The following is a 16,914-nucleotide window of genomic DNA, read 5'->3' on the forward strand; positions in this document are numbered from 1 at the left end:
ATCCGAGCGTGTTTTTCAAGAGATTTGAGAAGTTGTATTTCCTTAGGAAACATGGTTTCTGCACTTTTATTTTCACTAGAACTAGATCCCTTTATCATAAAAATATACAGAATTGTCACTAATTCAATTTTACATAACATAAATAATCTTCTTCATAGAAATCCTTTGTATCCTTGTTATTACCTTTAAAAAGTGTTGAAAAATAATTCCTTTAAGAAACATCCCTCAGAATCACTCTCAATGTAATAGTATTGTACATATATAATCACGTATTAAACACATTTATATCAATATGATAAGAGCTTTCTAGTGTTTTAATAGCATAAGTAACAAGATATTTATGGATATGTTTCTAAAGCAGTTTAAATGACTAGAAATAAGTATTAACTTGGGCTTATATATCACTCTTATATAATAGATTTAATATTTAATACTATATATGTAATATTTTCCAAAATATAACTTCATAGATATTCTCAAATGGGGTGTGCCGATCAATTTGAGTGGCTGAATGACTATATTTGCACATTCGATGTGAAAGTTATGCCACTTTTAAAAGTGTTGTCCATGGTAGTTTCGCCAGCGAAAGTACCTTGGAAGACCTACTTCAAAGGGGTTTCGCTGACGAAACTACCTTGATGGCTTGCTTCAATGAGGTTTCTTTGGATAAACCCTGTCATGAGAGGGTTTTCAATGTCACTCCCTATTAAGTTAAAGTTGTAAGAAGGATCATAAGGGAATTTTCATAGAGAAGTCTAATCTACATGTGGGTTTCTTCAAAAGTCATCACATTATGTTACTCACCATTCCCAAAGATTCATGTAAAGATTTTTGTATAAAATGGGCATTGCTATAATACTTTGCATATTTCTAAGGGAAACTATGTTTTGTTCAGATCTATTTTTGCCATATTTTTACATAGTCAGAAGCTTTTTTTTCCCTTCGCTCAGACGCTTGAAAGATTTTGCTCGGAAAATGCTCGTCCCCTTCCGCCACAAAGGGGTCCCGCCATGTAGCCCACAAAAGGTACTGGGATATACTTCAATCATAACCATTCAAGGGTGCCTCAGCACATCAAAAAATCCCTCTTCACTCCTATCTTAAAGAAAGCAGAAGATCCACACAACAACCAGAGTCTTAGGAGAACTCCAACATTAGAAAACTAAAGACAGTCTTGACAATTTTCTCTTATTTTTGTGAGATGTGAAGTACTTAATGCACCGAGATTGCATACTATGCAGGAAATGATTAAAAATATTTCATAGCACCGAGAATGTGTACCATGTTTTAAAAAACTATTCTGTAGGAACATGTCAGCATTTTGATGATAATATCTTTCTACTGTTACAGTGTTTTGCCAACACCTGCTCCACTTCAGTACCTTTGAAATAATGCATCAAAACTGATCTTTTTATGTATGTTTACCTTGCCATCATAACCAGGATTTCGTTTGATGAATTTGCAGTACAACCTGTTCAACTGCCCAGTCACCTGTGGGAGAAACGCATCAAAAATTGCAATCCAAATCCTGACAATTGATTTGAATATAAAAGACAATGAATAGACTTGATATGGTTCCACATTGTACACAATGTCAGACTGAATATGCACAAAGTAAAAGAATACTCTGCACAATACAAGGTAGAATCAGACCGAATCGATAATGTGCTGACTATATACAGCACTCATGTAATACAGCACATCATGTACAGTGGCACTAAGCATGGTGCGCAAGGCTCTGACTCCCTCCAATGTACAATTCTCAACAGCTTCTTCTCCTTTCAATTTTAATCCCCTTCGCCACTGCACAATGAGTAGCTCCACAGGAACAACAAAAATATTCAGACTTTACATACCTTTGTTTACTTGGGTAATAGCTGAAAACTTTACTTCCTGCAAGAATTCACTCAGAAAAAGGAAAAAGTGCCCACAAATAAAGGCTCAAATTTTGTTTCTTGTCAAAGAAGTCAATCGGATGCTGTTCCACCATTGCCACAATAATCAGACAATAAATTTCCCTCTGTAATTCAGATGTCAAACTGCATAAAAGGTATCATCTCTTTATAACTTCTTGCCCCACGTTCAGCTAGCAGACTTCCCTCAAAGGCCTATGCAATCATCAAGTTCTGTCCCGGGACCCATAGGATCAACCATGTCAAACAAAGGTGATTCACTTTATCTATGTAAATCTTAATGTTGAAGTTGTGTAAACATATGCTATTTGTTCTTCCATTTGTTTGTTTGTGATTTATATTCACACATGTATGTACATGTATATATATATACACAAATATAAACATGAATACACATATAAATGTAGGAACATATATACATTTATTTATTCATTGATTTATTTGCCTTTTTTATATCTCGGTACCTGCGTACTTGTACACATCTCTAATCTTTCTATGATAGACATGATTTTTTTTTTTCAAAAAAACTACTTCTATTAAGTATGAAAGAAAACTGCAGGTGCAAGCTCAATGCGGGAGTACATCATGCCATGTATGAGAGAAATCAAAGCTCAAAAAGAGCTAGCAAATAACCAGGGTTGAGGCTGAAAATGCCATGTCAACCCTGAAGCAGAATCAAAGAAGAAAGGAGATCCCCTCCATACTCTGAAAAAGTGTTCCTCCTAGCAGAGGCTGCTCTCGATGAACCTTGCATGCTCGCCCACATGGTCATCAAGGTATGTATAGTATCAGTCCAAATACTGGCCAATGTCTGAGAGGGGTCAACCTGGGATCCATCCAATGCCTCTGTACATCTGACTCTCCAAATATGCCATGCTGCAATACTAGCTAGAATCTCCCATGAAGTGTCTTCAGAAGCATGTGCAGCTCTGAAAGGAGTGAATGAGACATCCTGGAGAGAACATGACTCCACTACATGTCGTCGAATAGAAAAAGCCCCACCTGCAAGAGGCCAAATCAGGGTACATAATTCATGTTAGGGCTGCATTTTGGACTCAGACCCAAGACGAAGTTACTAGAGACTTCTTTTGTACTAAAGGCCCTAGACATTTGAGGTAGGGCATCAGGAGATTGAGGAGGCTAGATGACACCATTGTAGCTAGCTCACAGGATGTGGGACATGAACTGAGCCCCAGGTCATGAAGAAGGGTGATGTATGGAAAGTGCATAAGATCCTAGCAACACCATTCCAAATCGTCCTCGCTTGTCTGCACCCCCAAAGGCAATGCTGAACTGACTCAACTACAGAATGGCAACAAGGACATGTAGGGTCAACCTTGAGCCTGGACCTCCACAAGTTCACTACAATCCCTTCGTGAATAGAAAGCCAAAAGCATAGAGTGATTTTTCTATTCCCAAGGTATTTCCAAAGTCTCCTCCAAAAGTTTTTCTACACCTCTGTAGAAATGTGAAGATTGTCCCAATGAGGAGATCTAAAGGGCCTCCAACCTCTTCAACTAAGGTGAAATCTCCTGGCATTTCTAACCGTGTAACAAAAGAAGGGGATTCTCTTCTCTTGGTGCCCTTCATCAATCCACTCCCACTTCCCAGGGTTCCACTGCAAAGATATGATGGGGACACCTCCATTTAGCCAAAGTCTCCATGAACCCAGGGCCAGAAGTAAAGGGTCGGGATCCAAGTACCATTGTAAATCTGTACCATGCTCCATTTGCAATCCTGACCGGCTAGAAGGGAACCCCCTGAAAGATATCATCACAAGACATATGTAGCCTCCCTCAAGACTAAACATTATCAGACGGAACATCAAAAACTAAGGCATCCTCATGTGCATCCGACAAAGCAATAACCTGAATAGGAATACCCGTCCTAGTGAAAGCACCCAACCAAGTGGAATCCGTAATATGCATATCATCTGTATCCATCCACTCCAGATGAATGGTTGCATCAATCTACTGAATCCTCCCTGCACTCCCTCTGAGATGACTAACTAATAAAACTCTCTGATCCTGTGGAAGCTTTCTGAAAGCTTTCCAAGATTCCACAATGGATACAGGGCCCCTCTCCCATTTAGACCATTGTAGTGGTCTGCCATGCTCATCGAGTATGCTTTCATTCCACATAACGGGCTGCCTATCAATTTCATTGCGAGAGGGGGGAGCTCTTCGAGGTGTACCTTTGGGGTATCTGTTTGATTATTCTCCGACTTCTGTTCGATTGGAGTCGGAATGTGTGCCTTTGGGATATCCGCTTGATGTGGCTGACTATGCTTTTGTTGTTCCTCACGATCTAGATGTCTTGCTATGTGTATTTGTCTTGTTAATTGTGAGGCTCTAGCATCTTTTGTATGAATGGTCTCCTCATTAATTGCCGGTAATACTATTGGAAGCTTGAAGTCAGATAACTGGTCGGTGGAGTCAGATCCATTTTTCGTTTTCTCTTTTTGTGTATCTGAGCTTCCTTTGCTTCCTTAGTGCATTGAATTGCAGGATTTGCTCTAGGGCTTTGTTTCTAATCTTTTGTTGTTCAGTCCAATCAATTGGCTTAATTGCACTCTTAGGAGATTCCCCCAAACCTAGGAGTGGTTGTTTACCTTTGGACCTTGTTACTACCATTGCATCCACTTCCTTTTGAGCTGCAAGCACATCCTCCTTATTTTTGCATTCTGTGCCTCCATGTTCCACTTTTGGAAATAATTGGGTTCTTTGTTTGTATGGACTGTTTTGATAGTCGCAATATGCTTTTGCTGCATTGGCTCTGTCAATTCATCAATGTGAGTGAGAAACACCATATTAACTCTTGGTGGTGGTTGGGTTGGGGGATTTGGATTTCCTCTTGCATTGTAGTGCACAATTGGAATGCCCTTCTCCTCATGCTTACACCATAATCACACTGCGGACCTTGTATGTGGCCAGTCACACCACAGTAAGTACACACATGATTCATGTTGGTCTTTGTTGAGCTCCCCAAATCTGGTTGTTTTGTCTTCTTGGTACAATGTTGTTGAATCTTTGCTGCATTGGTCCTCCCACTCCAATTTAATTGACTATTGGTGGTGGGGTGACATTGTTTGCTGCTTGAATGTGAGGGGATACCCTCCCTCTGAGTTGGGTTGTACCAACACTTTTCTTTGTCATGATTATCTTTGCCACAGTACTCACACGATATCATGTCCTTGTTGGATGACAACCTAAGATTCTGTAATTGTTCCTTGATCATTTGTTCTAATCTAGAGTCTCTGTTTGAGCTCTTGTCATCTTTCTTTTTGTTCTTTGCCTTATCCTTGGCCTTTCTCTTCTTGTCTTTCTTCCTCCTTTTGCTTTTGCTAGACTCTTCCTCTTCAGATTCTTCATCAAAGTTGTCTGACTCTGAGTCATCACTGTCCTCTGGAGTCTTTTCTTTTCTGAATCTATTTGGGAATGAAGCATCGTAATCCAAAAAGCTAGCAAGGCCATATTGCATAAACCAATTTATTGCCTTACCCTCAAACGTAGCTATGAATTGTTATTTCTTCACTGCATCAGGTAGCGCTCCAAAGCCGCTAGCAATCCAACAGGTCTCGAATTGTCGAACATGGCCGTCTCGATCCTGTCCTTTTTTCCCATCGAATTCTGTTGCTTTGACTAATGGCTTCCGCATCCTGGCAAGTTGTGGAACTGGCACTCTTCTCTTTGGTTGGCGTGGCAAGGGATTGAAGTTGAATTGTCTTTGAGCAGTAGCATATGCTGGCAACTAGATGCGTTCCATATGTGGTTCGAAGAAAAGCTTCAGCCGGTGTTGAAATGTTCAACACTCCAAGTTCATTTGTTGCTTTGACTAATGGGTTCTGCATCCTGACAGGTTGTGGAACTAGCGCTCTTCTCTTTGGTTGGTGTGGCAAGGGATTGAAGTTGAGTTGTCTTTGAGCAATAATGCATATGATGGCAGCTAGATGCATTCCAAATGTGGTTCGAAGAAAAGTTTCAACCGGTATTAAAACGTTCAACACTCGGAGTTCATTTAATGCTTCTTGTATTTCTGAGCTGTGACGTGAATCTGTTGTTGAACTTTCTCCACTTCGTAGGTAGCCAAGATCCTCGAAGATGCTATCACCATCGGTTTCCTTGTGACTTCCAGCTTCAACTCGTGCTCTATTTCCCATGAAGTATAGTGAGCCAACTCGGTTGGGTGACTGTGGGAACTCAGTTTCGTTTGAATTTGCTCGGAGTGCCTCCATGAAATAGATTGATTGCGTCAGAATGTACTTGACTTGAGTCAAATGCTGGTGAAGAGTCTATCTTCAGCTTGTTGGAGTTTCAGACTGCTGGCAGCAACGCCCAAATTCAACTATTCAACATCCCAAAGATATTCCAAAGCAATTAAAGGATTCTAAAAAAGAGCATGTGTGTTTAACTATTCAACATCCCAAAGATATTCCAAAGCAATTAAAGGATTCTAAAAAAGAGCATGTGTGTGTGTGTGCATGCGTGCGTGTGTGTGTGTGTGACATATGCAAATGAGACTAATCCCGATAAGCGACATGTTGGATTGTCTCAAAATCTTTGCCTATGTGTTATAAACATGCCCATGCCCATGCTCTTACATTAGAAATTGCTAAGCAACATGAGCATAAGTGGACTCATTGCAACTTGTGTGTGATGAATATTCTGTTAGATTATGCCCAAGGATTGTTGGAGTTGTTGTTTTAAGATTGTGCTTGATGTTTCTCATGATTTTAGTCTTTTTGAGAAGACCCAACACTCAGCTTTGTTGTTTGAGGGAACGGCTCTAGAGACTCCTTAGCATCGTCGCAACTCTTCGGCTTGTCCAGGTTGCATTGGGTACACTCCATGGCGACACTCTTAGACTTCAATCTTGTTACGTGTATTGTGTCTTTGTCGTTTGTCACGGTCCGTCTTTGTCATGTACCTACTATTGTCAGAAACGCCTATCCGAGCATTGTCGGCTTGAAGCACCATCTTCTTGATGTCAGGCTTGCTTGTTTGTTTCACCAGTTCACGTGGTGCAACCTTCTTGTGATTCCTTGTTGCTTCTTTGATGGTATAGTGAACCAATGCGACTATCAGCTCCTGTTATGTCTCTATAGATGATTTGTTGTTGATGCAGTAGTCGGACTACAACTGCTGAGTTCCTTTTACTACTGCCGCGCTTACTTGTGAGGCGCACTTGTTCGTTGTCTTTGCCTGTAGTTCTTCACGGATTGTTCCCTTGTTGCTTTGTATTGGCGACTTTTTGTATCATCGGCTGCTTGTGACCTTGTGTAGGAAAGGTGTCATATCACGTCCGGAACATTTCAGCAGCCTGAAGTACTCCATCTTTCTGGGCTCAAACATGTAGTAGGATCGCCAAATTTGTCGCAGGTGAACATAACCTAGAACACTTCTCTACTTTCATGCATAGAACATAGTCAAAACTTCAGAACTACCTATAAATGCAGAATTGAATCGGAACAGAAAGAGACTATGAAAAAGTCATTCAACATAGAGTTTCAGAGGCAAAAACTGCAATCACTGCTGCAAGCAAACTTTCTATTTCATTTTCTGTCTTGGAAACAACAACAAGATCCATCTTGAGGCTTTCAACAGCCATTACAACAGCCCACCCACAGTCCGGTAGCTATCGGACTGATAACATCATTGCAGAGACAAATTCCAAGGTAGTGGTCTTGCCAAAACTGTTATAATTTCCTTTTCACTCAATAGATAACATATCAGGGATGATGACTTACCAGGGTGGTAACCGGGTGGTAAAACACCCCTCAACAGCAGAAGCAGTTTGCTCCAATGTTGGAGAGATCAAGAGGAAACTCCTCTTTTGGAGTTCAGCCAAATTAGACCTGGCTTCCAAGGTGGTGGTTTTTAACCAGGTTTTGCTGGCCATTGCATGGTATCTTTGCTCTTGTTGTTGCAGCTCTAAGGATTGCATCAATCAGCTCAAGAGGCCTTTAAGGAACTTCTTGTGGAATGGGCTGGATGGCACTACAAATATTGTGGCCAGGGTGGCTTGGGAGGCATTGATCCTTCCCACAAAAGGAGGTGGTCTTTCAATATCATAGACCCGGACTTGCAATGCAAGGCATTACTTTGCAAGCTTGTGATGAGGGGACTTTTCCTAGGCAGGAGCCTTGGAAGAATTTCCTTATTTGAAGCATATAGGCATTTACTTTATATTGTAAGATATATAATGAGCCATTGTAATTTTCTGGATCCATTTGAAAATTATACCAACCAACATTCCACTGCTCAATGCTTTATAGGGAATCATTTGTCTGAGTCTTGGACTCTAGAACGATCTCTTCGACAAGAATTCCCTCTCAGTGCTTTGCTCTATGCTATTGCTTCACATCCTTTGCTTCTTTATATAAATCATCTGGTTGATACTGGACAGTTAGTGGGGCTTCAGATTCCTCGTTCACGGCCTTTCATTGCACAGGCTTATGCAGATGATTCATTCTTCATGCCAAAGAATAGTCCTCTGGATCTTCGCCTATTGATGGATATCCTTTCTGATTTTGGGTTGGCAGCTGGTCTAAAAATTAATTTTCAGAAATCAAAACTCTTGCCTCTCAAGCATTGCGACTGGCATGCTATCCTTTGGCCCTGCCAAATTATTTATTCGGAAAACATAGTAAGACATTTGGGTTATCCAATTAGCTGGAAAATCAGAAATAAGCAACAAATATCTTGCGTATTACACAAAATTCAGGACAAATTAGAATATTGGAAGATCTCCACTTGGCCATTCAATGTTCGGCTTCGAATTGTCCAGTCCATTGTTCTAGCTCATGTCCAGTTTTACCTTCCTTTATTACATTGGTCATCTCGAGATCTCTCTTCTTTTATGTCTCAAGCCATGGAGATTTTTTGAAAAACTAAGCTTCATAAAAAAGCTTTAAGGTTGCTCAAAATGGACCTGCTTTGCTCACCAAGAATGCATGGTGGTTTGAATATTAGAAACATCAAATTTCATGTGTTGGCAAGAAAGATCACTATGCTCAAGACCTTTTTTCAGCAAGAGCAGCCTTGGTCTATCATGTTGGCATTTTTATGTGGTCAGATGCGCACAAATGCTTATGTACATTGGCTAGTTGATCCATCGGAAGTAGTACTTGGCAAGTTTCAAGGTCAAATCCCTGATTGTCCATTTTCTACTGCCTTGATTCAAGATTGGAAGAAAGTGCTCTCTCGCATCAAATGGTCTCCCCATCTGCTTCTATAGCTTCCTCGCTTCGAATGGAAAGCCTTCATTGGAGTGCTATTTTTTACTCTCCTCTTGATATACAACAACCAATCAAAGCTTACAATCTTATGAAGTTGGGCATCCAGTTCATTGATGATGTGGTAGATACTCAGGGGCATATTCTCTCTTTTCCGGCAGCATGCCAACACTACAATCTTGGGATGCATCATAGACCTATATGGAAAGCTATTGCAGATCTCTTACTCCCTTTGGTTCCGATTCCAACATTGGAAGTAAGAGACAGGCTTCAAGATTGGCATCTTCAGTCTTCAAGTCCAGGATTATCCTCTCAGCCTTTGCATCTATTGACTTCCATACAAGCTTATCAATTGATATTACCTCCTCCATGGATTGCTCATCGTGCAAATTCTCTTTGGCATCTGAATAAGTCCTTAACTTGGTGGAAAGGAAAATTGAAATTGATATGGAAGTTGAAAATGCCATTGAAGCAGAGACTCTTTCTCTGAAGATGTATTGTTGGTATTTTTACAGTGGGAGTGAAATTGGCTCAAAGAAGGATTGCCTGTCCTCTTTGTCCAAGATGTCATCGTACTCCTAAGAGTATTCCGCATTTATTGTGGTTCTATTCATATTCCAGAGACCTTCTGGACAAGATCTCCTATTTTTTCTCTCTCAGATTTCCTGCACACAGGTTCTCGAGGTTTTTCTGGATGTTTGGCAAATTATCAGCTTCTTTGTCACAGTATTCTCTTTTCTTCCATTGGATCAGATACTGGGCCTAATGGACCCTCTGGCTACAGCAAAATCATGCATATCTGAATTCACCCCTTCAGCACCCTTATGAGTTCTTCCGAGCCTCATTGCGGCAGTCCTTATATGATGCCTTGCATGAGGAAGATTTGGATGTTTCTTGCATTCAGCTGTTCTTTTACTGTTTCTGATGGATAGGGCATTGGCTCTTTTCTCGAGCACTGCCCTGATGCAAAATGGATGTTTCATAATATAATTTTCTTAGTTTCACCCAAAAAAAAAAAGTGTGTGCGCCTATTCTATAGAGGCATTGTTGTCAAATCACTCAACTACTTTGGTCTACATGTGAGTAGTTGTTCATTGCTTTCATTTCCTTTCCATTTCATTATGTTTGCTATCTTTCCTTTTCGTTCCTAGTGTTAGCTTGCTTCTCTCCCTACCATTATGTTCCTTCATGTGGTATCAGAGCCATGTTCCTAGCCTTGTCTCTCCTTTCCTTTCCAAGAGGTTGAGGTGAGGGAGGCCAATGAAGCTACCCGATCCTCTTCCTCCTTGAAAACCCCTCTTCTCTCTTGAGTCCTCTACATCTACTCCTTAGCCTTGCTCATGAGCTGTTTCTAGCTGCAGTGACCAACAGAGAGTGGTTTTCCAGCCCACCATTGCCGCCATCAATCTTGTCGTCACTTTTGAAGCTGCCGAAGGGTCGCAACCTTTACAATGTCTCTACAGGCCAAACGGCATCGAATTTCAAGTCGAGCCAGAAGAGTAAAATGTAGATCTCATTGAGAGCTACATTTTTCCTTTCTACAGGTTTTTCAATCCGACGTCTCTACGGAAAGATATGGGTATTTGAAGATCTGCCTGCCCAAACTGTCCTAATTTCACATTCTCCAAAGAAAAACCCAAAAAAAGATTACTTCATTAAGTATGAATGAAAACGGCATTTTCAAATTTCTTTTCAATTTCTCTAACATTTTTTGGGGATTTTGGGATTTTTGGCCTGAGCTGCACTTGGGGTTACAACTTTGCACATTTCAACCAGTTTTTTGCCAAACCCTAATTTTTGCAAAAATGCTGATTTCCAAAATTTAGGGCTTTTTTGACTTTTGCAGTCCTTTGGCATAAGTGAAGCCTCTGACATGTAAATTCTTTGGGGATTTCTTAAAATTCATGTAATTCCATTACTATTTTGTACATTCATTTGGATATTTTGCCTCCTTTAGGCATAATTGCTCAAATTTGAGGCTCTCCTCCGATCTTAGTGACTCACATTGACATTTTGAGAGTCATCGTATGATTGCTCCTTGTAGTTGCTCCCATGGCCTATCACACAGGGCATTCTCGCCATGATCTTCATCGACATACTTCATCGACTGAGGATCTACACATTAGTACAGGTAGCCACTTGGAGATGTTTTACGGGTTCTCTGCCTTGCTATGCATAAAATGAATGGCATATTTCCTATTTTCTATATGTTTGAGTCAAGGGAACTCTGCCCTGGGTAGTCCCCCAAAATGAATGCAATTATGGTTTTCTTGAGTCAATAAAGGTTCTCTGCCTTGGATAGTCCTCCTAAAATGATGTCTTCTTGAGTCAATAAAGGTTCTCTACCTTGGATAGTCCTCCTAAAATGATGTGCAATTATGGTTTTCTTGAGTCAATAAAGGTTCTCTGCCTTGGATAGTCCTCCTAAAATGATGTATTCATTTGTTTATTTTCTTGTGTGTGGCTCCATGTCCCTCATTAGTCCCTAGAGCCAAGGGGGGAATGTATTGAGGGACCCTACTTTGTATTGGTCTTAGATGGAGAGAACGCCACAGGTTGAGCAACACGTTCCCCAAGAGATTATCTCCAAATTTTGGCCACCCTCATGGACCAGCGCAGCAGGGCCAGGGCCATGGAGGTTTGAAGATATCATACTTCTCAATGGCGGCCCATGGAAGTTTGACAGTCCCTAGCTGGAACAGATGCGCATGGATGGTAGAGCTACCGATGCATGAATAAAGATTTGGAGACAATCCCCCATTGTCTTTGGAGCTGCCATGTAGCACAGGGGAATGGCTGTGTGGCTGCTGATTGAGGGCAATCACGCCTTCTCCATTGCTCCATCCTCTCCAGCTTACAAGATCCAAGGTCAACGGGTCTTCTGGATAGAGGCACAAGACGCGATGCCTCCTTCTTGACAGCACCCAATGCCATTGCTAGAGGACAGCTGTACGAGACAATGTCCACCATCACACTATCTGGACCATCTGGTTTGCTCACTGCTGCAGTTTTGTGATGGGAGACCACCGAGGCTCCTAGGAAGCCACCCTAGTTGCTATTTGGCAAGACATTTTCTACACCCCGTACACCATGTGGGATTGTGGAACATCGAGATATCGGATAACCTCTGAGAGGTGGGCGCATTTCTACAAGTCTTGGCCAGCAGATGTCTGCTATGTATTCATGGAGCGAGGCATTCACTCTGGTTGCAAGTCTTTGTTTCAGAGATTCCCTAGCCAGTGAGTTGGGTTCTTTGAGTAGGCTAGCCAGTCTTCCACAATCAAACCCTCACAGATCACTAATTTGTATGGTTGGTTTTCTTCAAGCAAGTTCTTTTCTCCTAGGGAGGGAAAAAATCTAGGCTCGTGAAACCTACAATGGATCACTGTCTCAAACAGCAAGAGACCGTAGACTAGGAGAAGATGTGACAAGGAGACGTCGAAAGCGAGACCTTAACGTTCAAGCATGCTAGATCAGCAGGACTAGACATAGATCTTTTGAGCACCCCTGCCATCCGGGGCACCAGCATGGCGCCCTCTTGGTGCCAAGCTGCCTTATGTCGCCCACAAGTACATCCCATGGTGAAGAGCCAAGGATACCAGCAACATATCTCAAACATGTTCTAGAGATACCAAAACTCCCTATGGGACCCTAGTCGAGCCCACATAGAGCTTAGACTACTCGTGACTGACACAAGATAGGACAAGACACGATACAAGCTCCCCTGACACTTGAAGCTTTGTCTTGTTCATGTTGTTGTTGCCCCTCGTCTTTACTTCAATTGATCATCAATAGTTTCTGGGAGGTGTCATAAACACCCCCAGGGTTGGTATTTTATTGTGTGCCACCTACACATTCCATCAATGTACTTGTTAGTTTAAAAAATTATAATCTAGTGACTGTAATCAACATATTTTCTTTCGGTCTTCTATTCAAGACTTCCTCAAGGAAGCTCCAGATTTCAAATGTTGAGATTACAAAGGTATTCGAAACCATCTTGAGTATTGAGATGCTAGATTTTCATCCAACAACCATTTTATTTCAGCATAAATCAAACATATTATGTATGAATCTCTAAAACAATGAAAGTGGAAAATGATGTACTTGTATCAATGTGGCACACCTGACAAGGGATAAACAAGACCCGTTGACAGTTCCGTTGGTAGGCAGTAAGATGTTGTTCAGCAAGAGCTGATACTATATGTCGGAATGTGGTCACATCATCTACAAGGTTTGCCTTCTCAAGCCTTTGGCCAATTCCATGAACCATGAAAACCAAATGGCGCACTGGTACCTGTTGGGGAAATTCATGATCAAGATTCTATTACAGATACTCCTCAAGGATTATCAAAAAGTAAAAGGGACATACATTCAATCAATCTTGCATGCCTATAAATAATAAATGCATGCAATCACTTTAAAAAACATAATTTTAAACTTTCTCCTGCAAAAGTCCAAAAACCTTCAGCAATTAGCATACTAAACAGTGGGAGGATTGCTTCTCTTATAAAAAGTAACAGAAGGATATCTCCTCTCATTAAAAGTATACCTCTTGATTAGATAAGAAAATCGCTCCCTCAATTAAAAGTAGTAACTACCAGAAAGTTTGCACAGTAAAGAAAGTTCAAATCCTATTGGACTTTGTCAGAGGCCATGATTCCCTGTCTTCAACCCTTTAAGTGCACAGCATCCAGTACAGCCAAAAACAATGTATAATGAATGCTCAAAATGGGACAACTTCTGCACAAAATGTGTTCCTATAATACTACCATCTCGCGCATCACACATGGGGTTGCCAAATGCACCAGTATGCTATCCTCCCACACCTCCTAGCACCTTCAAGAATATCCTCATTCTACATGCCAACAAGGAGGCTTCAGTGGGCTGTTGATCTCTGGCTTCACTGCTCTCCACACTTTTTTGATCTGCAGACATGGGAATCAATGAAGCAATGAGCTGAGCCTATGAGAAGAGACACTTGACATAGCCGTTGTGGCGATATCTAGTACACCTACATCACTCGACGCAGCCATGAGCTGAGAATCAAAATAGATCCATAAGGCCTCACTCTCATTGTATGATCATAGTCGGTATACCAACTCAACACTAGGGAAAGTATCAGCTGTGTTGCAAGTAGACATGGTTTGGAGGTATCATGTGTCCCTCCCTCTTCTAGCAATACTTCCTCTACTAATTACAATGACGTCATGAATGCCTCTCCTGTGATCCGATAAAAGCATGAAGACTACTTGACAATTGTATGGGTGGTTCACTGTTAGAAATTATCCCGGTGCACTGTGGATGGCGCATTTTCTTACATTCATGGCTTCTCACACATGTATGGGTGGTAGCACCTTGCAACCATTGCAACATCACAGCTGACACTACAAATCCAGACAATCTATTCATGACCATATTGTTGCTGAGGCGCTATACTTGGTGGGGGTATGTCACTATTACGAGTGCCTAGACAATGTGCTCCCTTGATGAGGCAGACCTATTAATGGAAAAGTGTGATGTGAATCACCTCTAAAATTGGGTGGAGCATTGGTAAGTCCAAAGGGCATTACCAAAAACTCATAATGACCAAACCTGCTTCTAAAAGCGGTTTTATGCACATCCTCGGCTCTAATATGGATCTGATGGTAGCCACACTTAAGATCTATCTTACTGAAAATTACGGCCCCATGTAATGCATCTAGCAAATCATCGATCCGAGCCATCGGATACCTGTGCTCAATAGTGATATTATTCAATGCTCTGTAATCTATACAGAGGCGAAAAGTATCATCTTTCTTCTTCTTTAATATCACTGGCGAAGCAAAAGGTGAAAAACTGGGTTGAATCTACTCCAGCTTGAGGTATTCTTCCAGTTGTCTTCGCACCTCGGCTTCTTCTATAAAGCTTAATCTATAGGGAGGTCTATTTACAGGTTCTGCCCCCGGGATAAGCTCAATTTTATGCTGAACATTCGGCTCTAGAGGTAACCCATAAGGTAACTCATCCCTAAAACAATCAGAGAACTTCTCCGATATCTCTTTAGCCAACTCGGCCATTTTCCCATCTTGGGTAGCCTCAGTGCTAGCCGATGCATCATCAATCGACTCTACCAATGCTATACACAGACACAGAAACTCTTTCGGAGTCTTCCGAATTTCCATGGCTGAAATCAATGGTCCTCGAGGTAAATCCTTCTCACCTCGCAAAACATATTCTACCCCGTTCATCTTGAACTGGTAAATATGCTTTTTCCAATCAATGGCTGGATTTTTCCAAAAATGCCAAGCCATGCCTAGGGCTATATTTGCGTGAGCAAGTTTGGTCAACTCAAAGTCCAACTTCTCAGCATAGTCCTGAATTCGAAGTTCCAACTGGGTAACCCTCAAGTCCCATACTTTAGATGAAGTTCCGTCCGCCATCCTGACTGTATAAGCATAGTCAGACGGACTAGTTTTCAACTTGAGCCTCCTAGTAAGCTTCAAGTTAATTACATTGTGTGTTGACGCTGAGTCAAACAACACAATCACATCATGATTGGCCACTTGCCCTTTCATTTTAATCAACTTGAGCTCATCAAAAACTGTATACCCCGTTGCTACGGGCTTTCAAAGAATGTTACTAGGTGCACCGCTTACTAACTTAGTAACAGACACACTTAACAACACATGTACTAACCTCTGAGAAGGTCCCGCCAATTGCATCTGCATATGTTCCGCATTGGGACTTTCCTGCATTTCCGCGTCGCATTCAAATATTATCATATTGGCCGTGCGTGCATATGTTCCGCATTGGGACTTTCCTGCATTTCTGCGTCGCATTCAAATATTATCATATTGGCAGTGCGACGGTCTTTATTTAGTGGACAATCTTTCCACTGATGTCGCTGAAGGCAGCCGAAGCACAATCCTTCTTTTCTAGCTTTTTCTTTTTGCTCAGGGGTCAACGAGGACTTTGACCAAGCCCGAACTGCCATTCAGGTTACTTTCCTTTTCACCCCAACAGTGGTACTTGTCTTTGCTCGTCCCTCAACCAGCTTCACCTGCTTGGTTCGGCCACTTGGCTACGAGACACTTGTCTTTGAAGTCCAGTTCCTCTGAAATCCCCCTTTTCTCGGGTACTCATGCTGAGTCCCTGCCTGCACAAACCCACTAGGTCTGCCTCTCGCATCCTCATAGTTCAGGGCTACTGCAATAGATTCATCTAATGTAGTCACATATTTAGCCCGAACTTCCATTTTAATCTTGTCGTTCAGTCCATAGATATAGTCTTTCAACTGAACCGACATAGGGAGAGGGTCTGTTATTTTCATAACACACTCCCTGAATTTGTCAGTGTACTCTGCCACCGACCAATTCCTCTGGCGAAGGTTTCTATAAGCATCCCAAGCTCGGGACTCTTCGTCAGGTGGAAGAAAGTGTTTCTTAAATTCAGCCTTAAACCCTTCCCAGGTGGTAGGGGCAACTTGATCTTTCTGTTGCTTTATCCACCATCTGTCCACTGCCTCAATAAATAGGTGAGTGGTCTCGTGGATTTTTAAAATATAAAGAGTGATACATTCCGTTCAAAACAAATCATACAACAGGTGGGAGAGAAAGTACTCTATCCCTAGCCTCAACAATGTGGCAAAAAAGCCATGGAGGTGGTCTAAAATGCCACGACATCCCAAAAGGGGTCAACTGAAAAAATAAAGAGCAGTTCCATGTCCTCATGAAGGATATAAGTCTCCCACGAGTTGCCAAAGAGATGCCTGTACACCGCTCCCACGAT

The 16,914-nt window shown here is 41.6% G+C and overlaps 1 protein-coding gene across 1 annotated transcript in view; it reads right to left on the reverse strand.

The window, feature by feature from the left end:
- Positions 1-16,914, reverse strand: part of SGR2 (shoot gravitropism 2 (SGR2)) — a 121,937-nt gene that overhangs the window by 58,932 nt on the left and 46,091 nt on the right. Inside the window, exons 8-10 of the mRNA XM_087382684.1 lie at positions 13,271-13,441; positions 1,654-1,803; positions 1,426-1,491 (exon numbers count right to left, since the gene is read on the reverse strand). Coding sequence (XP_087238810.1) covers positions 1,426-1,491; positions 1,654-1,803; positions 13,271-13,441 — 387 coding nt within the window. The remainder of the gene's footprint in view (positions 1-1,425; positions 1,492-1,653; positions 1,804-13,270; positions 13,442-16,914) is intronic.

Source organism: Dipteris shenzhenensis, chromosome 12 (genome assembly GCF_047967505.1).
Source record: "Dipteris shenzhenensis isolate YYH24624 ecotype China chromosome 12, Dip_SZ_1.0, whole genome shotgun sequence".
NCBI classification, from domain to species: domain Eukaryota; kingdom Viridiplantae; phylum Streptophyta; class Polypodiopsida; order Gleicheniales; family Dipteridaceae; genus Dipteris; species Dipteris shenzhenensis.